Here is a 26179-nt window from a genome sequence, read left to right as displayed (position 1 = left end):
TGTCTGAAGTGTGTACCTAACAAAGGTTTCAAACTTTTATATGAAATTGATGTTAACTGGTGTAGAGATAAATATTTTTCATTAGTTTTGTACCATGTTTTCTCAATAAGGTTCAAAATATGGTGGCAACAATTCTGCCACTACCAGGTAAAGGTTTAATACAGGGTGTCGGCTTAGTAGGGTTTAGGTATGGATCAAACAAAAAGGATTAACTCTACTGCCAGGCCTGTTCATCTCCGCGAGTTTACATCGAAAACAAAACACGCACGATGGCCCACCTACAGGATACTATTCGACAAGGCCTCACATACGAGCGAACATTGACTCACGCACGCGTATGTTCTTGTGTATGATGGAAGAAAATCATTTTGCCGAAGTCAGCCCTATAGCTTCGGCACAGTGCCGATCACTGACTTGTCAACAAAATGGTGCTTGACTCTTGAGACAGGCTAATAAATTATACCATATTGTTAATGACATTGAGCATACATTTTTTTAAATACCTTCGCGAAGTAAAACTTCTGTACGTAGTACTTATTATTATTCTGTGCTACTGCTGAAATGCAACTTTTTTCTACAAGAGAAGGAAGTTCAAAACTTAAAAAAAAACTTTTCCGTACAACATCATAATTATTAATAATGATTCATTAATCAGCCAATTAGTAGGGGGACGTAATTCTTTTTGAGAATTTGCAAATTTTTTCCGTAGGAAAGTTGTTGCATTTGAGCAATTTAGAATAAATCCTTTTTGTTTGATCCATACTTAAACCGACACCCTGCATAGGTCAAAGAGCGTATATTTCTGTGTATGATTTTATAATGAAGTGATCAAAGTAGTTAAGCATAACAATCATAAGTTCTCTGAATATGAAATGAAATGGCACTCGTTCATTTGAGTTAATACCAACTGATTAACTCTACCTGCAGTCTTGTACCCGACCTTCAGGTTTATAATGTTAAGGAAATTTGGAATTAATTATAATTTGGGAATGTCTTACTCTTAATTNCGCGGTACGGAATTATTTATCAAACGCCTATTAAAATAACGGGTCGTTAAAACTCGAAAGGGGTTGCTTCCTCTTTGTTAATTAGATAGAACTATTTTTAGAGGAAGTGTAGGAAGATTCTAATTACTCCTTTGATCCTAAATAATTTTTTTCTCAGTATTTATAAATAAATATAAGGTATTTTTAAGCGAAGGCTTTGGTTTAGAAATGCAAATAAGACTCGTGAATTAAAGAATAATATTTATTACAACTTACTAAATATAATATCACCACATTAACAATTAAATATTACAGTTATATCGTGAGCAAATTCATATTTTTGTCATACTCATCGCCTCAATGCTTACAATATCACTACTCTATAAATAAATCTTAATATTTACAGTCAAAATCACGTTTCTCACAATTAATTTGTATTTGTTCAATCTCTCGTGGTAACTAAAATGGTAACTTTTAGTACTATAATTAGTTTTGGTAACTTTACAGTTTCTTCTTTGACATGACCGTGTGGTCTATTAACATCTTGGAGCGGTTTAACAAATGGTTCGATTTGTCCAACAAAACGTTCCTGTTCTGAACGTAGTTGGCTAACTTTGTGAACGCTAACCTCATTGTGTATGAAAAAATTGCAAATATTGAGAATAAAACAAAAATCACGAAAAGGGTAACATCGATTAAGTAGTACTGGATGAAGTTGAGGTCTTTCGCTGGCGACTGCAAGTGGTATGCACCTTTGTGCCTGATTACGTATTCCGTCCAATAGATGGCTCTTTCTAGCGGTGTTTCTTTTTGGTCTCTAAGAAGTATCTGCCTCTTTTTGACTTCTGTTTTATATTTTGGCTCGTTGATGACTTCTATTATAGCTCTGTAGAGTTTGTCAGAGGTGAGGTGCTGGAGTTCCAACTTCTTGGCGTATCCGTCGACTTCTGCTTTGGCGGCGTTGGCATCGTGATCACAAAACACCGGGATGCTGACGATGGGGACGCCGTGGTAGACCGTCTCGAACATGCTGAGCAGGCCACCGTGGGTGATGAACGCCTTGATTTTTGGGTGCCCTGGAAAGACAAAATATTTCCATTTACAAATTTAACTCCAATTTTTCGGTTTCGCACACGGTTCTTCTTCTATATTAGCTTAAAATTAAAGGTTGCTACGTGCCTTCTGAAGTTCTTTTTTCTGTTTGGACATCACGTAGACAATTTCCTTACTAATAATTGTTGGTTTGTAATCAGTTCTCTATCCTATAAAAAGATATACTAATTACATACTAAGTTAATCCCATTAGAAATCGAACCCATAACCTTTGAGTCGAAAGAATATTATTTTTGCTTTGTAATGTCAATGTGTATCATTTAGTACCAAATAAATATTTTTTCTTTCTATCTTTCTTTCTCTTTATCTTATCCCAGAACAACTACAGTGTGGGTGGGAAGACACGGTTCTAAAGAAACTGTTACAAAGATCACAGACAAGCTCATTACCATAAATAATGCTAACTTGATAATAAAATATAGGTCACGTATTCATAGCAAAGGTATTTTTATCATTAAATGCCTGAAATAAATGTTATCCAAAAGGAAACTTTATCTGAATTAATGATCTGTAGATGAAAAATCACAGATACCTCCGAAAATGGAATAAGGGCTACTTCTTTAGAAAATTAAATTTCTTCTGTGACTTCCGTTCAGTGTTATGATTAGGAAATTGGTCCGACTCTATAATAATATTCAGAACTTTATTCCGATAAAATCTATATTCCTTTCAACATTATAACAGAGCAAATACAAATGAGTAGGTCATCTTCATAGAAACGCACCGCGCGCCAATACGTCGAGCCTTTACCGCCAAATTATCGTAAGCGACACTTTTGTCAAAAAACCGTTTTTTATCGATTTNTGATTTGTACAAGAAGAAATTTCTCATGAATAAATAATTTTTGATTATTATGTGGATATTTCATTTAAAAACCATTTAAAATGCCTATTTATTTAACAATTATAATTTCTTGGACATAGTAATTTTGATAGGTAATGTTATCGTAAACGCCCGAATATCTATAGACTGTGACAGCAAAAATATTGTATGCGCCATAAATGGCATAAATACTCATTATTTTTGTTTTATTTTCAGTCATATATTTAAATCTCTAAAAATCATTAACGTATGTCATTTTTCTTGTTATTAGCACACTTCTGATTAAAAATATTTAAAAAAAACCTTCTCCTGTAAAATTTGGTTTTTGTCGGTTGCGCTAAAATGGCGGTAAAGGCTCGACGTATGCGGCGCGCATGCACACACTGACAAAATTCGGGGCAACTCACCGCTAATCAACGCTAAATTTTGTCAGTGTGTGCGTGCGCGCCGCATACGTATTGGCGCGCTCACATACAAACCGCGCTCGGCGTTTTTATGAAGATGACCTACTCATTTGTATTTACTCTGATTATAATATTGACTTCAACCTAGACGGAGTGATTTTTACGTCGGGTTAGCAACATAAAGCTGTTTTGATATTTTATTCAGTAATCTCCTCACATTTGGATTATAATGACATCAAAAGTAACGGTAAGTGGCTTGAAAAGACTTTTCCGTACGCTTTGAGAGGAAAAAGTTCATGAAAACCAAATGTAGATGTTTACAAACGTTAGGTAGGGAAACTTTGCATAGTCAATCACTTGTGCCTTTGACCGGTGTTTCTTAACCTGTGGTTTAGAATATTTTATGGGGGGTCCGTAGCCTTATCTATGGCCCATTGAACAATCATAAATATAATATGTCACCAAGTCTTGTAAGTTGCAGATTTTTTTATTAAGGGGTTCCTTAAAATTGTGCTTGATTTCCTAAGGGGCCCGTGGACAAAAAAGGTTAAGAAACTCTGCCTTAGTAGTAATATTCCATTCTATTCGATTCGTTTCGCCGCGATAATGTTCAAAATAGTAAATATATTTGGCTCTATCTAAATCTGTAACAAATATTTATTGTCTACAGGCACTGTTTGTTCTCGATGTTTCGCGGGAATGGATAACTATAACTTTTCGTAGATAAAGATCAGTAACCTCTTAACTTTTGAATTTGAGTTTGTGTTTTATTTGTGGTAAAATTCAAGTTTGTTAAAACATGTCTAGGATAAGTTTTGAAAGTTTTTCGTTAAGGTTCTGGCTCACTACATTACGCGGCGGGTGTAACGCGTAATGGAATGTATCGTGTAATGTAAGGGAAATAGTATGGGCAGCGTAATGCTCGTAGTGCCATCCGGTCCACACGTAGAGTTCGTGTTACATTACACGTTATTTTACATTACACATTACACCCGTCTGGACCCGGCTTAAGCTGGCACTACTATACGTTCAGACACGCTTACGACTGTAAAATATAAGATATTATCATGGCACTCCTTCCACTATGCAATGTTTGTGATACCGGTAATATTGCTACCTATATTCTACAAATAAATAAAAAAGTGTCTGATTTCTGATGCCAGTGTGCCAACAGCTTTAGCTCAGCGGTACGAATTTACGAAACAGTGCAGTGCCCTGAGAGTTCATGTTAGATTTAACTTTATGTTTAACATTTAATACGTAACTACAACATGAAGCAATGAATAAATGGATTAGGAATTATGAAACTGAATTATTTTAATGAACATTTCAATTAACGTCAGCGGATGCTTAAACAAACTACTGATTGGCCTACATTAAAACAATTGCAAACAAAAACCTACACAAAGAGCACACAACTAACGAGTTAAATTAAAAATATTAATTACCTAGCAGATCCTGCTGCGGCAGCCATTTGTAAAGCCTGACGTTAGAAGGTACATCAGTCATGTTCTCAACAGCGTCCTGCTTCCAGAGGACCCTGTGTGGGAGTCTCCCTAGGGCCTCCACGAAGAGTCTGTGTGCTGATAGAGGCATGTTCGAAGTGCGCACTGAAGACCCCATGGACACGTAGACGAAGCCTGCGTCGCCTGCTCCGGAGATCCATTCTTCTATGTCCTGGAATAAAATAATTTCATCATTAGGTTGGTGCTATAGGTCAAGCACAACTGCGACAAGGGAAGGGTAATATTGACGTATAATTAAAGAAAGAAAGAAAATACATTTATTTGGCACACTAAAAACTGATTATGACGTTTTACAGCATACAAAGAATCTGAAGTCTCGCTGACGTTTGATGTCCCAAAAACACCCTCCCGTGTCGCTTCCATACTAATTGTCTTCAATCTTAGATGTTGTAAAATATCTTATTTACAATAATTCAGCTGGGTCACATTTGCTGTATCATCCCTTTCTTTATATTTCCACGTACACAATATTGTATCGTACCTGCTACGTAGAAAAGAGTGTTTTCATCGAGAATTCAGTTTTATTACAATCCCATAAAAATGCTAACATTGTTATGAAACGTGGTATCACTTATTCAAAGATAGGTAGGTATGGTAGCTTTTCCATTGTTTTTTAATTTTGGTTACTGATCTTTCTGTATGGCATTATACTTTTCTGTATTATTGAAAAAGTGTTTACAACATACATATCTTATATCTACTATATAAAAATAAGTCGGGTTTTCCTCCCTGACGCTATAACTCCAGAACGCACGAACCGATTTCCACGGTTTTGCATTCGTTGGAAAGGTCTCGGGCTCCGTGAGGTTTATAGTAAAGAAAATTCAGGAAAAATTTAAAGGGGATAAAACGGGATCCACGCGTACGAAGTCGCGGGCGGCCGCTAGTTTTTAATAATTTTCACAAAATAAGTACTTGGGTATTACAAAATCGCATTAAATTGACTTTCATACGCCACGTTAAGAAAGAGATTACAGCAAATCGATTGGAACGCGTTCGATGCACCATAAAAAGCAATAAATGCAGTCCTGCTACAAAATATCTCGCACATGCAGATAGGCAAAATCGAGTATTTGCATGTCAAACGAATTTCCGATGCATTGCTTCGCAAAGGCGCTTTGAAATATTGTACAACATTAATATTTATTCCTTAGAGCCTTTCCACATGAGAGGTTTAAACGCTACTAACACTCAAAGATTCTTCTGGAACGATAAAAAGTAATAAAAGTACCTTAGTACTTCTATTAAAATATGTTTTATTCTTTCAGGGTAAACTTCCAAAAGTTAAGTAGTAATTAGGTATTTCTACTACGAATAAAAAAATCTAATACGAGTAGTTTCGTATTTTTAAGGTAATCATTCGGATACTTTTTATGGACTCACGTTGACAGGACACACATTTTTTTTCTAGAGCTGCCTTTATAAACTTTCCTTATTCCTTCACCTCAGCTTTTCTAGGTGTGTTATATTAAATTCGTTCAAGAAAAGCCTCTCTTCTTTCTATATGTATATTTTTATTGGAAGGACTGTGCTGATACCCGTGAGCGGCTTTCTCAGCTTCACCGGACAATAGGTAAGCGCAGATGGCTCTCAACCTCAATTCTTTCTACAACATTAACCTATCTCAAAGGTAAAGGTCTGTTTCAAATATTCTTAACAGCTCATGTAGGCCTGGAAAACGTAACCATCAAAAACAATACTTGTCAAAAAAACCAAGTCTCGCAACTCAGTTGTTCTACGGTAAAAAGTTGTGAGATCCATGTAATACCAAGTCCAGGCCAGGAAATCTTTAATAATAATAATAATAATAATAATAACTTTATTTGTCCAAAACACAATCGTGATGTTAAATAAGGTACATGTTAAAAATTTATGTAGTACATTGGTAGGCGAGATTGACAACTACCCTCCGCGCTAGTAATAAAACTGTGTTGCGGCAGAGTAGTGACAGCACGTCGTCCATGATAGCCACATAGCACAATCAAAACAGACAGTACACATTCGCTAGGTTTACTCGAATGTGTAATTAACGTTTTACATAAATTATTGACTTGGCCATCGCACTAAATAATTTAATTTACACGTGTTTTCATGCGATGGCCAAGTCAATATACTTATGTAAAACGTTAATTAAAGATTTCCTGGCCTGGACTTGGTATTACATGGATCTCACAACTTTTTACCGTAGAACAACTGAGTTGCGAGACTTGTTTTTTTTTGACAAGTATTGTTTTTGATGGGATCTCATTTCTTTTTGTATTTTGTAGACAGCAGTTATGTATCTAGAAAACTGGACCGAAATTGAAAAATTTTACTGGACTTGGCGGTTGCACTACTGTGCCCCCAAATATTTTAGCTTTTCCTTGATTCATACACCAAACACTACTTATATTCCGAAGCTTCTAGGTCTGCTAGAAGTGCCTTAGAATTTTGATGATCGGTGAGTCAGTGAGTCAGTCAGTGAGTGACAAAATTAAGTAACTTTGACCCGTTATAATTCTTAAACTACTGGTTCAAATTGAATGAAATTTGAAATATACCGTGTCTTTACAATGCCTGCATAGCTAATGAAAATTCAGCCTTCTAGTTTTATCCACAACGAAGTTACAGGCGGTCGAAAATGGCCTGAATTGCTTCGAGAAAAGGATGGTACGGCCGTGCCGCTTTTTTGCTCGACTTGGTGGGGGCACTGCCGTGCCCCCAGATTAAGAACTCCCGGAGCGGTGACACACATTTGGGTTCACCACAGAGGCCCATATAACTTTTAATGTCACGTAACTTTTCTGGATAACACCATCTGCTGCAACTTGTTTGATAAACAAAGTTACGTAATGTGATGCCAATTAAACCAAAATCGTTCGTATGAAAACCTCCTTAGCAATTAACCAAATTAATGTTCCATGTGAACTCGTAGATATTGCTACATTTGCTACGAAATTGTTCTATGCATGTTTGTTTCTGAGAAACAAATATTACATTTTACTAGTGTTGTGTACTTGTATGTCTCTAATCCACTATCGAAACTATCGATAGACTAATAGTAAAGACAAAATTAGCCGTAGGTAAATACTGTCTGTAGAGCCTTAGCCCGCGTACCTACGAGTATTCCAGTTACTAGTATTCTTTATTTCAGTCTGCCACAAAAAGTGATGCAAACTTAATTTTAGGTCACTCGCATAAGTATTTTCGTTTCTTTTTATGTGTAAAGTTTAATCCCGAAATAAAGCGAACCCTTTTTCCACCTACTTTTATTTTTGTTAAAAAACACAAAAAAAGTTACACAATTTTATTCTGATTTGTGTAATATTGTCGATAGCAGTGAACAACAACAAGATCACAACACTTCGCTCACGTATCATGTTATAGAAATACAGAGAACAATCTTGGATACTAAATCTACCCTGAAGTTTCAATTTATTATGTTTTGATAAAATTAAAACGATGAAACATGATCTTACATTGAAGGTCGTAAAAACACTTGATTACTTAATAAGAAAAAAATTAAGAAAGTTGTTGTAGATAGACATAAATAATTAAGTACTTACTGGGCTCAACCGCTTTGCTTCTTTACAATGTATGCAGGCCACTTCAGCCACATTGGGTAGGTACGGCCTCGGATAAGACACAGTATAATGTCCATTCTGGAGAATAAAGCTGACATTCTTCGTCATATCATAGACATGAGGAATCTGCGGCCCGAAGTGCTTCCTCAAAACTCCTTGGAGAACCATCATGGTGAACCCGTGAGCAATGTTAGCGGCTGTCAACCAACCAGCATTGATAGTTCTGTCAAAAAAACTCATGTTGTCCGTAAACCCTTTGCCGAAGAAAGGGGTGACAGAGAAGGGAGTAGGACTTCCAGAGTTGCTGAAGGCGCTGGCATAGAAGCCGACAGTGTTGATGAAGATGAAGGGCAGCTTCAGGCGGTGGACCACACCCATGGCACATTCTGGGTAAGCGCCATCTAGGATGATGAGATCGTAACTCCTTCCTGATCTGAAGAAGGACCATGTCTCGACGTCACTGTAGAACGCGTCACACACCTGCCAAGAAAAAAAAGACTAATTAAATTTTAGACTAGTTTATCAAGCAATTAAAGTAAATCAGTGTTGGTTGGCAGTAAGTCATCCATAAGTATTACACGGACATTGTAATAATAGGTAAGTTATAGAAAGGCCATTTTACTTGTCTACACTTTTTTTCGCTTTGTAACGTTAAATGCTTAATTAAGTAGGTAAGTAGCCAAAACGGTTCCACGCCACATATTGACAATATTATAACCGTAGTTATTATTTTTTTAAACTGCATTTTAAATACATTTTCCTATCTTTCCAGAAAATTAATTTGGCGTACAGAAAGGGTGTAATTATAAATTAACGGATTGATTAATGCAAATTGAAACCCTCTTCACTAGGTATTCAATAGCTTTTTGACGCTTTGAAACTCTGTTAATTAATTTAATTCTTTAAACACAAACACGACAATATTTGCTTTACTAAATCTTATCTTGTAGATAAACAATACCCTAATTACTTTTGCCCAGTGAAGATAGGGTCGTGCCTTTTAATTAGTTTCGTGATTTAGGCTACCTGTTCGCGTTTTACTTTAGTAATTAGGCGATGATGCTGTTTCTTTTTAATTAAAGCACGGCATACCTAATTACTAACAAGAAAGAACAGCTATTTTTTTATTAAACAATACCTACATAAGTTAAAGGTCAAATTCAGTGATTAACAATGAAAATAAAAGAGTTTTAGGTTTTCGATTTTACTTTAACTTTGTATTGAAAAAGATCGCGAAGCTATCCATTGACTTCATTGAGTAGACTAACAAAAAGTTCTATTTATATAAAGGAATCAAATAGAGACCATGGATTGGTATTCGTTTCAATGAAACAACTTTTGATTACCTACGACTTTTTGTACGGCAAACCTTTATTTGTGTGTTCCTATATACATAGATTGCTAATTTAATTCGTGCAGGGAATTTATGTGTGAATGTCGCATAATGGAGAAGTTTCAAATTGTTTTTATTAATAAAACTTGAAAATATACGTAAAACCAATAATATTGGTGAAAGAATCATGAAAATATATCTACAAATAAAGAAGCTACAGGGCCCTAAAGATGCGCATAACAAATAATTCGCGCGAAACTTTGCCATTAAATAACGTCATTATTTTTATTTTTTTTTAGTGCAGTTTTTTAGACTCGTCTGTTTTTTTTTATATTAATTTACACCTTATCTGTCTCCACAACCTTTTATACCTCGTATCCATATCTGAGCATGTCTTTGATGGGGAGGGGTTCCTCCCCCCGCATCCTGGCGCCCACCAGGTCCCAGGACATGTATTCCCGGACGTAGGACACCAGGCCTTCAGGCGCGATCTCCTCCAGACCCTCAATGTGGAAGTCCGGGGGGAAAGCGCTGAAGAATGTGATGTTGTGCCCTCTGCAATAAAAAAGGATCTGATTACGTGTTGCCGAAAGTGCGGTAGTTTTAAAGGCACATAAAACCACAGAACTTATGTAGTTACTCGTACATACGAACCCCATAAAGAAAAAAGTTTGTGGATATTGACCCAGTTAGATATTTAATGTAGATAGATGATTGCATGTTGTGTGAATCTGCGCCAAGACCAGCCAAGCAACGCGTAAAGGCACTATTTACCCTTTCTCGAAGTGACATAAAGTTGTTAGTTAGTAAAGTTAGAAGCTTGGCTCTGATCTTTATTGACTGCTTTATTTATAAAATAGGAATAAGAACTGAGTAGGCCATTCAACTAAACTCGTAATCCATTACCCTTTTGAATACTATTTTACGTTGAGTTGTAGTTGAAATAATAATATAGAATTAAGAAGTCATTATTTAACGTGGAGACAACTGTTTCTAGGTACCCCAGGGTATTTTATATCTTCACATCTGACATCCAAACACCCAGGAGAGAACGGATTACATAAACTAGTGGCTGCCACCCGCTCGTTAAGTCGACGCTAGATGTTCCCGGGGTGATCATTTAAGCGGCATTTACCGGGTTAATGGGGCTCCTCGTGTTTATGGAGGAATCTTATCTGATAGTAATTTTGGCAACCCTATCCCTATGTTTTATTTATGAAGTGCGAAAAGATTTGATGTTTTCCTTCTTTTGTTTCTCATAAGACTATGATGTGATGTTCAAATCATACCAACAAATACCACACGTCTAATACAAGAGTTAAAATACATCTATATCTTATAGCTATAAAAGTGAAAGGTCACTGATTGACTGACTTTCATCACGAAATCTCAGAACTACAAGTGCTAGGAGTTTCAAATTTTGCATGGGTGTTCCTTTTAAGTAGAACGTAGGTGCTCACTAAGAACAGATTTTACGAAACTACACACCTAAGGGGGTAAAACGGAATCCACGTGTACGAAGTTTCGGGCGGCCGCTAGTATATTATGTAGAATAAAGGAAAGATTTTCACCAAAACACCAAATCAAATTATTTGTGTTACAGATCCAGGAAGATTGTCCTTACCTCCTAATCATACCCCTAGCTAGCTCCCAGAACGGCATCTTATGTGACTTGGTGCCGCCCAGCGTGATCATCAGGATGTCGCTCCCACAGACCGAAGCGGCTAACAGGATCGGCAGACATAGGTAGGGCCACCGGGACCCCGTCTGAAAAGAAGAAAGAGGGGGTTAGGATCTTCTTAATAAGATGATCTCTTCTTGGATGAGCTATGATCGATGAGTAGTACTTCTGCCTGCAGTGGAGACTAAACCATCTGATTATGATGAAAAGAAGCTATCAGGAGTTTCTTTTACTAAAAATAGTTAAGCTCTTGGCCTGACCTGATGGAAGGTGGAAGCGAGCTTCATCCAGAATTCTCTACCATAGTGGAACTGGCTGTCCTACTTCTAATTGTTGGAACACAACGATGCTGTATTGTAGGGACAGACAGTAATATAGTGGAAGCTAGACTTAGAAGAGCCCTACCACCCAAACTGAACAAAAAATGCCCCCACAGGGAGTCGAACCCGGGCCCTATGGGTCTGAAGCTTTGAAGGCTAGACCATAGACCATAGAGCTGGTTTTGAATGCCAGTCAACTATCGTACACGATTTCATTCGAGCATGAATCCTAAATCGAGTGCTTTTAAAATACTTCAATGAACCCAGCTTCTTTTCTACTATAAAGTAGTATAGGTACTAGCTACATCAACTAAACCAGCAAAGTGCTCTATCTTCCAGAATGATACAGCGTTCAATGCCGCTCGACGGACAGATGCAATCTCTCTGCTAAGCTACAATCGTCTTTGTTTGCTCAGCAAAATACACAAACTGACAGCAAAGTTATAATCTGAAACTGACGAGCTGTAGCTGGAGTTATACTTATTCTTGCAGGATATTGGAATTGGTAAAATAAATAAGCCGCAGATGATCGTTTTAGAACTAACTTCCACTTATGAAACATACCTAGTACCTAAATGCTGAAGTTTATTTCAGTAAATGTTGTAACTGAGTAATAAAAAATAAAGTTCCAAATAAAGAAAAAAGTCATCTAACAACATAACTTAGCAAATTGTTTATACTCAACTGGTAATGGGGAGTATTATAAACGTAAACGCACAGCCAAAACTGTCTAGAATGATGGAAATTCCGTCTCGTCTCATTGTAATATGACTTTCCTACCGGATTGCATAGTGCAGCCTCATTGGATAAGCACCAGATTATTGCAATAATGACGAAATTGCCATGATCGGCCATTGCAACATTTTGTCGCGCTTAGCGCGCGTAATATAATTTTGTCTTGTTTATAACATAGTCAAAAACACATCTTTTGTATGTGATAAATTGTTTCTATGTGGGTCATTCCACAAAAATATGTCAACTCTTAGTACGCGCCACATTTCACATGAAATATTTGTTAATATTTTATTCCAAAATTGTTAAATAACAGCTCGCAATGTGCTTTATTCATCACCCATTTATATTTTTTGAAACTATTTTTAAAACATCTTAAATTCCTTTTGAATGACCCAAAACGTCATTCCCTAGGCATGTCCGTACTCCAAAAGTTTGTGTTTTGGGACCCACATTTATAGAAACATCAACGTTATCCTTTGTTTTAATTAACGAATAATCTATTTAAATGTATATTACACCAAATTCTATTAATATTTTGCGGTTTCAATAATGGGTCATTCCACAAAAATATGTCAACTCTTAGTCCGCGCCACATTTCACATGAAATATTTGTTAATATTTTATTCCAAAATTGTTAAATAACAGCTCGCAATGTGCTTTATTCATCACCCATTTATATTTTTTGAAACTATTTTTAAAACATCTTAAATTCCTTTTGAATGACCCAAAACGTCATTCCCTAGGCATGTCCGTACTCCAAAAGTTTGTGTTTTGGGACCCACATTTATAGAAACATCAACGTTATCCTTTGTTTTAATTAACGAATAATCTATTTAAATGTATATTACACCAAATTCTATTAATATTTTGCGGTTTCAATAAACAATAATTTGATTTTCTTTAGTTGAAAAAGAGTCTACAGTTTTTAGCGTCTTTCCCTCGCCACGCACTGATTTTATAATTTTGCGCTTTAATATGTATTTAGAGTGAATGACATTTAGTTGAGTTTAAAGTACGATACGAAGTTATCCTCAGACCATACTGGCTTTGCGGTAGCCGTTTTTTGAATTAGTGCAAACGAGCCAGTTGTTACCGAAACATGTGTTAATCCAGTCACTTCGTCAGTCCCTAGTTGAGTAGCTTTATTGATTATAATAGGAAATTGTATATAATTTAATAGTATTTACGTGTGGTTTTTTGGCTATTTTCGGCACATCGTATTAAGCATCTTATAATATAAAGTTAATCTGCATTTGTGTTAAGTTTTACTCCAAATCGTCAGTCCCTAGAGCGTCAGGCCCTAGCTTTAAACGGCACTTGGGACTAAATTACTAGTTAGGGAATGATGTTTTTTACATAGTGATAATAACAAAACAACTACATTATGTGAATTAACTTATCTATAAAAGTTTTATACTTTATTAGAAGTCATATAGGAGTAGTATGAAAAAATTTAAAATTATAATTTCTCCTAAAATAAAGCATAAAGTGACTGGCCCTTTTAGTCATAACATAATTAATTAAGTGCAAAACTAACCACGCAAGAATCAACCATTCGGAATTGGATTTATCAAAGCATTTCTAAAATACGAATAAAGGTCTTTGTTCCTTTTAGTTTTATCAGTGCTTTTACCCACATATTTATCTTTCTCCGTCCAAGTCTAAAAATGGACCTTAACTGTTTTACCCATACACCATTAGCCTCCAACATCAATCAAGAAAGCTAAGTTTCAGAACTTTTCAATAAAGCCTGAACTAACAAAGCTCGCAGCTTAAATCCTAATCAAAATTAATCACTATCTTTGTTTGACTTATTAACGTAATTACTTAATTTATCTACAGCCTTGACTCAGTGCGTAGCGTAACTTAGTAAGTATTATTGTTACATCCTTCATTTATACAGGGAATATAAGTTGTACCTACTCTAAAGTAGCATTAAAAAGACTTTTTCATAAAAACTGCTCGCTCAAGCACTGGAGGGCTCCTGACAGGCCACTCGAGTGTAAAATGAGGGACCCAATGCTGGTAAACTAACCACTCGAAAAATGGAGTGTGCCTCGTTGCACATAATGGCTTAATGGAACGTCGTGGAAAATTAACATTTTAATTTCTTTAAACAAAAAAGTAACTAAGTATTGGAATTAGGCAGAGCTGCAACTACTTACTTTAACCGTAACGTTTGTCAAAAAAATTAAAGTAAGATGGTGCAACCCAGCCTTAGCTACTTAAATTAAAAATTATTTAAACCTTTGTGAATCTCTTTTAGAGGGTTTTTAGTTTTGGATTCTTATATTTCCAGTATTATCGTAGTTCAGCAGTCTATCTACTAATTTATTATTACATAATAAATCTTGGGTTATGAAGTGACTTTCATTCAAGCAGTTGTTGTGTTTTGAACTAGAAGTTTTGTCCAGTAGGAAAAGGGGAAAAGACTTATAACGTTTGACGAATTTATAGAAATCATACGCTTAAACCCAAAAAGGTATTCGGAGCTGAGTAGCACTTAGTTTAACAGCCTCGAGAGTTTTGCTATCCGATTAAAGTTTTTATGCTGAAAAATAAGTAGTAGGGTAAACCGTATAGCTATTGCCCACTTAAAGATTTCAAACACATTGAGATGAAAAATTAAAGAAAGTATTTTAATTATCGACCATTTATGACTTTTTTCTTATAACTCAATAAACTGTTAAACAGAATATTAACAGTTTTTAGTTAAAACTTAGGTAACTTAGAAAATATTGAAATAAATTTATAATCCTCCAAAAAGTACAGTCATTGCCCATTACTTACACTAATTGCCCACATCAAAGCACAGTAATTGCCCAGTATCTTAAAACAAAATAATCAATTTTAAAAGGACAAAATAGGCTTTAAATAAACAAAACAAAACATTTAACTTAAATTCTAGTAGTACAGTCTTCAAAATTTCAAAATAAATTGCGTTTGGCCTTATTAACATAAATATTATCAAATATTTCTTGAGCTGATGTTGATGAGTCAGAATCGGTAGAGACAAAATCATCTACTTCAAAACATAGATGACGCAAAAATTTGAATTTTATATGTAAATTTTATATGTATTTATTTTTTTATCTTCTTTGATATCAGTTCAAGTGGTTGCTCAGAATGTTCAATTAGCTGTTGGTTATTCTTCCCTAAAGTTGTATCTATTTCCTTACAATTAACATTTTCACTAGTAGATTTAACGTAGGTTTTTAATTTTTTGTATTTGCGTTTGAATTTTTATCAATTTTTTCAAGCCAAACCATATTTTTCAGCAATTTATCTTGTAGATATATTGTTGGATACATCTTGTACAGCTTTTTGCAAATTTTCTATGCTATATTGAACTTTTGGAGTCTTTGGCATACTGAAAATGAAACATTAAAAGCCATTTCAATATTTATGCCTGTAAATTGCAAAACAAGTCTAGCAAAGAGCAACTTAAACTGCATGGTGGCAACACTAATAATAATTGCCCTGGGCAATAACTATACATTAACATATGGCAATAACTGAAATGATGGTGGGCAATAACTAACAGTGTCGTCTGCAAACATGATGGTGTCAGCCCCAGGAACACTCAGATCACATAAACTATTTATGTAAATTAAAAATAGTGTTGGACCGAGTGTACTGCCTTGCGGGACACCGTAGTTGCATGGAGCAGACTTGCTGTGATACTCATCCACTCTCACGATTTGACGTCGACCTGTCAGATAGTCCGAGAACCAAGAGTGTACTATGCCCCTAATACCTGAACTCTCTAGCCGTGCGAGTAATATCGGGATAGAAACTGTGTCGAAGGCTTTCTGGAGATCCAAAAATACTCCAACGCAGCAATCACCCTCGTCTAGGTACTTGGTAATCAGAGAGGTCAGTCTGAGCACAGCATCCTCCGTCGATCTGCCAGCACGAAATCCGTACTGGTTTTCTGAAAGCAGATCTGCCTTATTCAGGTAGCTGACCAGTCTGCGGTTGACGAGTTTCTCCAATATCTTTGACATGGTCGATAGAAGTGATATTGGCCTATAGTTTGATGGGTTCTTCCGGTCTCCAGCCTTATGTATGGGACAAACAATGGCAGTTTTAAAAGAGGTAGGAAAAACACCTGTCGTGAAACTCAAGTTACAAATGAAAGCAATTGGTGCCACTATTAGTTCCTTAATCATCTTCAAAACACGAACAGTAATCTTGTCACCTCCGCCAGCACTATTGGAATCGAGTTTTGCTATTATATTGGCGACCTCAAGGGGGTCCGTTGGTAGGAACGACATTGAGTGCACAGGTGCAGTTGTAGTCTTTATTTTGTTTATTAAGTCTGATTCCGTCAGCCCTAGTTTGTGCAGTGTTTGATTGGCGAGATCACTGCCCACATTCGTAAAATATTGATTAACTTTATCTAGTGACGTTTCTGGATTATCATCCAAGGTGAGTAGATTTGACTCCGATTCTTTAATTTTTGTCATGTTGCATAGTTCTTTGATGATTTTCCAGGTTTCTTTATTGCTCCCAACCGATTTTTCTAATTTGTTCTTATAATAATTTCTTTTGGCATATTTTATCAATTTATTACATGTATTTCTATAATTTTTATATTCTATTTCTAAATTTAGATCATTAGGCGTTTTTTTTAATTTTTTTTAAGTAATTTGTCCCGATTCCGAATTGATTTTACTATTCCAAATGTTATCCAAGGTTTCAATGGTTTCATTTTGTTTGGTATCTTTGTGGTTTTTGTGTTTTTATTTATTATATTCTTGATATTATTGATTAGATACTCAGTAGCTAGATTTACATCCGTCAAACAATAAAAATAGTCCCAGTTTAAGTCCAAAAAGTCTTTCTTAACATTTTCATAGTCAATTTTATTTACAGTTAGTGGTTTCGAAATTTTCCTAATAATGGATTTGTAAATATTTAGTAAAATTGGCGAGTGGTCCGTGAACTCGTCAAAAACCAATGTCTGGCAGAACAATGATGTTTTTACCATAAAGTGGTCTAAGCATGCATTTAGTCTTGTTGGCCTATTTATACCTTGTTTAAGACCATGATAAGCCATGGTATTTAAGTAATCACTTGCTGCGCTGTTTAGGTGTTCTGACAAGATGTTGATGTTCACATCACCTGTGAGAATTATGTTCCTAGTAGTGATGGTTTCCAATAGATGGTTCAATGAGTTAATGTAACGTGAAGGGTTTTTGAAGGATGGTGGCCGATAGGTACATATAACTGATGTTTCGTTATGAAAATTGAGCAACAAACAATTCCCATCGCAAATCGCAATCTCTGAGCAGGTGACTTCAATATTATTTTTGATGTATACTACGACACCATCATTCTGATTGAATGTACGTTGACTAACAAAGGAGTTGTATCCGTCTACAACAGGCACTGGGACGTTAGAATTTATCCAACACTCCGATAACACAACAACGTCAATGGGGAGATCCAACTCTTTCATGAATATCAAAAACCTGTCGAGATTGCAGAATATACTTCTAATGTTGACTGACAAGATAAACATAGAATCCACACAATCCGTGCTTAAAATTGTTCTAGCCGACACAGGAGAATCTGCGTATGTACATGGTATTTGACCTAATTGTTCTATCTCAACATCAATGCTTTTGCGTTGTGTTTCCATGTTTGGTTAGAGAAATAAGACTGTGCTGTAATGTGTTAAAGTTGGCAACAATATAGTATAAGAAACCTGAGTTGTGCGACATGAAATTTCCATTTTGACCTGTAGTTAGCAGATACAAATGGTTTAGTAAATTTCCAGAACTATTAATAAATTTTACTAGTTCAATATGTATGTAATTTAATGTAACTATGTTGATTTGATATGTGTATTTGTTTTTGTGTGTGATAAGTGATTGTGTGAGTGCATTTATTATTATGTATGAATATTTGAAATGTATAGTGATTAAACATCTATTTTTGAAAACAAAATAACATCCTACTCCTTTTAAAACAATGGATATAATGCGAGTTAAATGAATGAACAATGAAAAAAGCAAATAATAAAACAAGAAAGTACAAACTATGATAGTACACTGTTTACATAGTCATGGTTTTATTTTGTCGAGGTCTGATTCTGAGTTGATGCGGTGTGCTTGAGTTCCGTCGTTTAAGCGTAGGTAGACTGTGCCACGCGATGTCCAGCAATATTTGTACTTATGGGACTTGGCAAAGTCTCGTGCAACAGCATACAATTTTTTGGTTTTGAATGTCAGACTCTCCGTGATAAATACAGGCTTCGACGGTCCTTGCAGCGATAGATGGGATGTGCTTAATTTATTACTGGGGTGTCTCCCATTGAATGATCTAACTGATTTCAGTACTTCGTCTTTTTTGAAAATATTATTGAATTCAACAATAATTGGTTTGTTGTTGGGCACAGCAGTGGACACTCTGTATATGTTTCTAATATCATGCTGTTCTATGTTTACATTGATGATAGCACCCGTTTTTTTTAGTATATTTAAGAGATCAGATTTATTTTCTGTATTGCTAGGCGGTATGTTTTTAATTTCAATGTCAGTTATTCTATCATTTTTCTCTAAATATTCAATTTTCTTTTCCAGAGTTTCGATGTACTTTTTCTCCTCTCTTCTCTCCTGTTCCATAGAGTTGAACCGACCAAGAAGTTCATCGTATTTGTGAGACATAAACTCTAGTGAGTCCTGCACTTCATTCATTTGAGTGTTCACATTTTGCATAAATTCCATGATGGCATCGAGTTTTGTGTTTTGCGCTGCAATCATGCGTTCTATCGAAACATCCCCTATGGGCGAGGACACGGAGGTACCATTATCGCTATCTCTACGCAAACGCTTGCTAACGTTGCGCGTAGTTATATTGTGTGAGGTATTACCTGGTTTAGACAAGTTCGCTTCTGAGCCAAAGTGTGTTAATTTCCCATCTGAACTGTTTTTTGGCAGCCCACAGCCAGTTGGGGCGGTTTGTGTAGTAAGCTTCTTGTTTTGCTTCTTCAGTGGTGAGGCGTTGTTGCCGTCGGTACTCACTTGTGGCAAGGGGGATGTGTCTGTGGCGTCGGTAGATACGCAGGCTTCTGGTGAAGCTGGCTTTTTCTGTTTGTGTTGTTTTGCTCCTGGCGACTTTGGGGGGGTCCGTTTTAGAGGCATTTTTTATTTTTTCTTACGACACTGATGTATAGAATTCGCGTGGCAAAGATAAGGCGGTGCGCAGTCACACGTAGTCACTGTGAGTAACGGTCCCGTAGCAGAACTCGCAGATACTGTTCGTAGCGTGTTCGTAGCGTCTTCGTAGCATCCGTAGCAAAACACGATGTTTGTATCTGGCACTCGTAGCACTGGGCAGCTTGTGGTTGCAAATTTCGTCGCGGCCGCTCACTGTTCGCTTGGCGCGCCTGGTTCAAGCTCGGAATCAGCCGCCGGCAAGCACCGAGTTCGAATCCCACGGAGAACACAAAAATTTGTCCGCTCAACAATCGCGACGCGAGGGGGCTCCGGAGACTCGAGACTTGGAGGCGAAGCCCGAGGGCGCAGGCCCAAAATATTTAACTTGCTCGAGGACGCACCTCGACACGTCCGACCGACACAACAGCCGAGAGGCAAGAGGCCGCCGAGCCGTTATTTGACTAAGGCAGAGACCTGTGTCTCTGTCCGCTTGCGAACTGTCGCTTATACATTGTCTAAAGTCGTAATTTGAGTGCGGCAAATACGCGGCGCACTCGAGCGCACCATCCGCAACGGAGGCCGCGAGGACAAGCCCTCCCGCATGGAGGTGCTGTCCATCCTGCTCAAGAACCCCTACCACCACTGCCTGCCGCACGCCATACCGGTGCACATGCTCAACAACACCTACCAGGTCTGTATACGTCACTAAAGTGTGCTCACCATGAGTTTCCATTCATGTGCACATGCTCAACAACACCTACCAGATCCTACTTTAACTTTGACAAACGTCAAAAATCCGTCATACTCCATACAAAATACGCTGGTTATCGTCATAGTTACGGTCAAATTTAGGTGGTGCAACTCAGCCTAAGTGTAGGTATCAGGTCTGTATACGTCACTAAAGGTAGGCGACACGCGACAGGGACAGCTCGGTGACTTAAGGTGGCGGTTCGCACCGCGACAGAGACAGGAGACCGAGACACGAGACCGAGGCGGGAGACCGCGACCGTTATTTGACTAAGGCAGAGGCCTGCCGCACGCCATACCGGTGCACATGCTCAACAACACCTACCAGGTCTGTCATCATCATCATCATTTCAGCCACAGGACGTCCACTGCTGTACATAGGCCTCCCCCAATGACTTCCACATCGCACGGTTGGTAGCGGCCTGCATCCAGCGCCTTCCTGCTACCTTTATCAGGTCGTCGGTCCACCTTATGGGTGGACCAGGTCTGTATACGTCACTAAAGGTAGGCAACGCACAGGCCCCTCTTTCCCACTGGGCACTTTGGGCACGTGCCCAGGGCCCCGCGACCGAAGGGGCCCCTGTCTACTCAAAAGACCTTTCTCCAGATGATATAGGTCCCCCTTGATCCTTAAGTGCCCAGGGCCCCTAGTAGGTTAAAGACGGCCCTGGCGACGCAGGACAGGGACAGCTCGGTGACTTAAGTTGGCGGTTCGCACCGCGACAGAGACAGCAGACCGAGACGGGAGACCGCGATCGTTATTTGACTAAGGCAGAGACCTGACTCTGTCCGCTTGCGAACTGTCGCTTATACATTGTCTAAAGTCGTAATTTGAGTGCGGCAAATACGCTGCGCACTCGAGCGCACCATCCGCAACGGAGGCCGCGAGGACAAGCCCTCCCGCATGGAGGTGCTGTCCATCCTGCTCAAGAACCCCTACCACCACTGCCTGCCGCACGCCATACCGGTGCACATGCTCAACAACACCTACCAGGTATATACACGTCACTAAAGGTAGACAAAACGCGACAGGGACAGCGCAGTGACTTAAGGTGGCGGTTCACAGCGCGACAGAGACACGAGACCGAGACACGAGACCGAGGCGGGAGACCGCGACCGTTATTTGACTAAGGCAGAGGCCTGCCGCACGCCATACCGGTGCACATGCTCAACAACACCTACCAGGTCTGTCATCATCATCATCATCATCATTTCAGCCACAGGACGTCCACTGCTGAACATAGGCCTCCCCCAATGACTTCCACATCGCACGGTTGGTAGCGGCCTGCATCCAGCGCCTTCCTGCTACCTTTATCAGGTCGTCGGTCCACCTTGTGGGTGGACCAGGTCTGTATACGTCACTAAAGGTAGGCGACGCATAGCCCCTCTTTCCCACTGGGCACTTTGGGCACGTGAACGTGCCCAGGGCCCCGCAACCGAAGGGGCCCCTGTCTACTCAAAAGACCTTTCTCCAGATGATATAGGTCCCCCTTGATCCTTAAGTGCCCAGGGCCCCTAGTAGGTTAAAGACGGCCCTGGCGACGCAGGACAGGGACAGCTCGGTGACTTAAGGTGGCGGTTCGCAGCGCGACAGAGACACGAGACCGAGACGGGAGACCGCGACCGTTGAAATGAAATGAAATGAAAATACTTTTATTAAATAAACACTTTACAATTACAAGATATGTGCCGCTCTCGTATAAGGTTAACCTGTGTAACGAGAGTCAGGCTCCTCCTCAAAAAACATAAGACTAAAATTTAGTGTTTAGATTAAATTTTATCTTTTAATTTAAAAAATAATTTAAATAGAAAAACAAAACAAAAATGTGTGTGTGATAGTGTGAGTGNTCATCATCATCATCATTTCAGCCACAGGACGTCCACTGCTGAACATAGGCCTCCCCCAATGACTTCCACATCGCACGGTTGGTAGCGGCCTGCATCCAGCGCCTTCCTGCTACCTTTATCAGGTCGTCGGTCCACCTTGTGGGTGGAACAGGTCTGTATACGTCACTAAAGGTAGGCAACGCACAGGCCCCTCTTTCCCACTGGGCACTTTGGGCACGTGCCCAGGGCCCCGCAACCGAAGGGGCCCCTGTCTACTCAAAAGACCTTTCTCCAGATGATATAGGTCCCCCTTGATCCTTAAGTGCCCAGGGCCCCTAGTAGGTTAAAGACGGCCCTGGCGACGCAGGACAGGGACAGCTCGGTGACTTAAGTTGGCGGTTCGCAGCGCGACAGAGACAGGAGACCGAGACACGAGACCGCGACCGTTATTTGACTAAGGCAGAGACCTGTGTCTCTGTCCGCTTGCGAACTGTCGCTTATACATTGTCTAAAGTCGTAATTTGAGCGCACCATCCGCAACGGAGGCCGCGAGGACAAGCCCTCCCGCATGGAGGTGCTGTCCATCCTGCTCAAGAACCCCTACCACCACTGCCTGCCGCACGCCATACCGGTGCACATGCTCAACAACACCTACCAGGTCTGTGTACGTCACTAAAGGTAGGCGACACGCGACAGGGACAGCGCAGTGACTTAAGGTGGCGGTTCACAGCGCGACAGAGACAGGAGACCGAGACACGAGACCGAGGCGGGAGACCGCGACCGTTATTTGACTAAGGCAGAGGCCTGCCGCACGCCATACCGGTGCACATGCTCAACAACACCTACCAGGTCTGTGTACGTCACTAGAGGTAGATAAAACGCGACAGGGACAGCTCGGTGACTTAGGGCTATATTTCACCGGGACACTATGGCGGCGCAACCAGTCGCCACTACCAACAAAATGTATGCAGCTTTGCGCAACCAAACGGACACCAGGTGAGTAACTTACTATAGAGCTGTATACATTTTGTTGGTAGCCGGCGACTGGTTGCGCCGCCATGGTGTCCCGGTGAAATATAACCCTTAAGGTGGCGGTTCGCACCGCGACAGAGACAGGAGACCGAGACGGGAGACCGCGACCGTTATTTGACTAAGGCAGAGACTTGTGTCTCTGTCCGCTTGCGAACTGTCGCTTATACATTGTCTAAAGTGAAGTAACGGTCGCGGTCTCCCGTCTCGGTCTCCTGTCTCTGTCGCGGTGCGAACCGCCACCTTTAGACGTGACGACAGAACGACAGTTCAAAGCTTCGCATACTTGGCGTCTAGTCGCCGAATCGCCTGTTGCGTGTTGCCTACACTGCACTGTAGGTCGCGCAGCGAGAGTTGAGGCGATCAACACAAATATTTGTGTCTGTATACGCTCGCCGCGCCTCAGAGACCTCAGTCTTGCTTATTCTGATTGACAAGTTCTTTCTGTCTCGTTTGCACACTTAGCACATGCGAGGTAGCGTGGGTATTTGATATTTGCAATTTAAGTATATTTTGTAATCTATATTCTTCAGTGTAAGTACCGTGTGCGCCTCACCTTTGCTGCACGATTTATAATTAGTTGTACGAAGATGGATCGTGAACAACTTTTACTTTAGGTTTACTAGTACCTAACAGCGAGAAAATTTGATCAAATATTCATTTGATAATGCACGTGTCTTGAGTAAACTCCTCAATAGTGCAAGCAGATAGTATTCGTGATTAAGGAAATAAATATTTAGTTAAGAAATGTTTTAATTTAAAAAATATATTACAGGTCATAAGTTTCGACGGGTCAACAACAGTAGAAGAGTTCCTATCGACACTAAGTACGGAGCTGGGCTGCAGAGAAACGGGATTGTCCGGATTCGCACTGTTTAGCGACGACCCCATCGAAAAGGACTTGGAACATCACATCAAGCCAGATAAAAAAGTAAGTGTTGATTATACGTCAGAGTCCTTATTTAGTACTTTGCTGAGTATGTAATGTAAAAGAATGAAATCTCTTTTAGAAGAAAATTCTAAGGCCTTAAAGGTATATACTCTTAATTTCGGATTAGATGCGTTATCTTAAAAGTACAAAGATACTTATTTGTTCGATTCTGAATTGTTTCCCAATCTCAGTGGTTCAGTTATATCCATTGGCAATACCATAAAGAGCTCAGTATAGTCTAGTCTAGATCATTCCAGAAAGATAATTCAATGAATATGAAAAATTTAAGCAAATCATCACAATATACACTTTATTTTTTCCAGTTATGTGACGTCATATCAAAATGGGAGACGGCGCTCCGCGAGAAAGGCTCGGGCAAGTTCGAGAATTCACGAGTGATCCGGCTCACGTATCGCAACCGGCTCTACTTCAAGCATTCACTGCGGACTGAAACAGACAAGGAGCGGTTACTGCTCTGCTATCAAGTTAATCAGCAAGGTATAATAAATGAATGTTATTTTTATATTTTATTTTTGGTAACTCGATCAGAGACGTAAGCGAAGCGAAGAGTGTTAGGACTCAAGCATTTATCTCTCCCCTAAGGTGAATACCACAATAGTCCAGCTGTCGACAAAGATCGATCTAGCATTCTGGAGATATGAATATCATTGTTGATATAGCAACAGACTTATGCAAGATGGAAGTAGCCAGCCAGACGGCCTCAAAACAAGTTCTTCTACAAACTTAACCAAGTAAAAAACTACTTTTTTGTGTCTCAGTTCTCTGTTGGTCTAGTTGGTTCTTTTTTAGTGAGTCAGTTGGAAGAGCAATCGCCCGGCAAGCGAAAGGTCGTGAGTTCAATTCTCGCCTTAGGCAGTTTGATTTTTTCAAGTTGTTTATTTAAAATGTGCTTTTATAGACTCAAAATTGAATTAATCTTTTTTTTTTTTAATAAAGCGTTAGAACTTAGAATGTCGCTACCTGTAATGAATGCAGTAATATTGATGCCATTATTACTAACTAGCGGCCGCCGGCGATGTACCTACGTGTGGATCCCGTTTTACCCCTTAGGGGTTAAATTTAGCAAAATCCCGTCTTAGCAAGCACCTACGTTCTAAAAGAAAGCCCCTTGCAAAATTTGAGACTTCTAGCACTTGTAATTTCTGATACTTCGTGATGAGTGAGTCACCTTTCGCTCTTATGGTGGTTTGTGGTCCGCTTTAGTCTGGTCCGTGAGCGTACGTAGAATTATGTTGCTATCTTGCTCGCACACTCACTGCGGGTGCCAGTCGCACAGTCGCGACAGCAATATAATTACGCGCGAGCGATAAGGATGGGTAGCTAGGGGGTCATTGGACAAAATTCTACGTGCTCACGGACCGGGCTTTAATCATTTTTATTTTCCGCAGTGGTGGCGGGTCGCTTCCCGGTCACGCGGGAGCTAGCAGCAGAATTGGGCGCGTTAATGGCTCAACTAGACATGGGGGACTACGCGGCCGCCAGCTCGCAACACAACCAGCCACTCGCGCACCGCTTCTACCCCTACCGCTACCGGGCCGGCCTGAGCAACGACGAGCTGAGGTTTTTTTTTATTTTTTATGTGATAATAATAATAATATAATAATAAAGTTTATTTATTTCTCTTTCACAATATAGTCACTATAAAATACTGTTGTGAATACATCAAAATGCTTAATAACTATATTGTGAGAGACTGGTGTCCGTACTAGGTAAGACCTGTGTTACAGATTACCAGGCTCCCACCACCTCACCGCTAGTAGATAAAGAATAAATTAAGGAAGATTCAGACATATTATGTAAATCCAATTTTAGAGAAATTAGAAGAATCTAATAATTGAGCCTCTAGGTACTGCATGTCAGGTGCATTGTGTGTGTGTGTGTGTGTGTGTGTGTGTTTGTGTGTGTGTGTGTGATAGGAGGCAAACGGGCAGACGGATCACCTGATGGTAAGCAATTGCCGTCGCCCATGTACACC

General features: G+C 39.2%; 2 protein-coding genes across 2 annotated transcripts in view; one reads left to right on the top strand and one right to left on the bottom strand.

Moving 5' to 3' along the window:
- Window positions 1-1441: 1441 nt before the first annotated feature.
- On the bottom strand, window positions 1442-11509 carry Ugt50B3 (UDP-glycosyltransferase family 50 member B3). Its single transcript, XM_028320891.1, has 5 exons — window positions 11372-11509; window positions 10119-10302; window positions 8397-8894; window positions 4774-5002; window positions 1442-2062 (listed from the first exon to the last, which is right to left on the bottom strand). The coding sequence occupies exons 1-5, from the start codon at window positions 11440-11442 to the stop codon at window positions 1488-1490; spliced, it is 1557 nt and encodes a 518-aa protein (XP_028176692.1). The 5' UTR covers window positions 11443-11509; the 3' UTR covers window positions 1442-1487.
- Window positions 11510-21232: 9723 nt separating this feature from the next.
- LOC114364655 (uncharacterized protein CG43867-like) overlaps window positions 21233-26179 on the top strand; it is a 15502-nt gene continuing 10555 nt past the window's right edge. Inside the window, exons 1-5 of the mRNA XM_028320882.1 lie at window positions 21233-21263; window positions 22755-22881; window positions 24028-24183; window positions 24507-24681; window positions 25593-25764. Coding sequence (XP_028176683.1) covers window positions 22792-22881; window positions 24028-24183; window positions 24507-24681; window positions 25593-25764 — 593 coding nt within the window. The 5' untranslated portion in view covers window positions 21233-21263; window positions 22755-22791. The remainder of the gene's footprint in view (window positions 21264-22754; window positions 22882-24027; window positions 24184-24506; window positions 24682-25592; window positions 25765-26179) is intronic.

This window comes from Ostrinia furnacalis, unplaced genomic scaffold (genome assembly GCF_004193835.3).
Source record: "Ostrinia furnacalis isolate ACB-3 unplaced genomic scaffold, ASM419383v2 OfSCF7455, whole genome shotgun sequence".
NCBI lineage: Eukaryota > Metazoa > Arthropoda > Insecta > Lepidoptera > Crambidae > Ostrinia > Ostrinia furnacalis.
This window is presented reverse-complemented; position numbering and strand designations above follow the sequence as displayed.

What these genes read in the sequence shown, in the direction of transcription:
- Ugt50B3 (XM_028320891.1), bottom strand. Translation starts at nt 11,442, where the DNA reads ATGATCACGCTGGGCGGCACCAAGTCACATAAGATGCCGTTCTGGGAG. An exon ending in GCTAGGGGTATGATTAGGAG is followed by an intron (nt 10,303 to 11,371) that starts GTAAGGACAATC and finishes TTTTTATTGCAG; the next exon opens with AGGGCACAACATCACATTCT. An exon ending in TGCTCAGATATGGATACGAG is followed by an intron (nt 8,895 to 10,118) that starts GTATAAAAGGTT and finishes TTTTCTTGGCAG; the next exon opens with GTGTGTGACGCGTTCTACAG.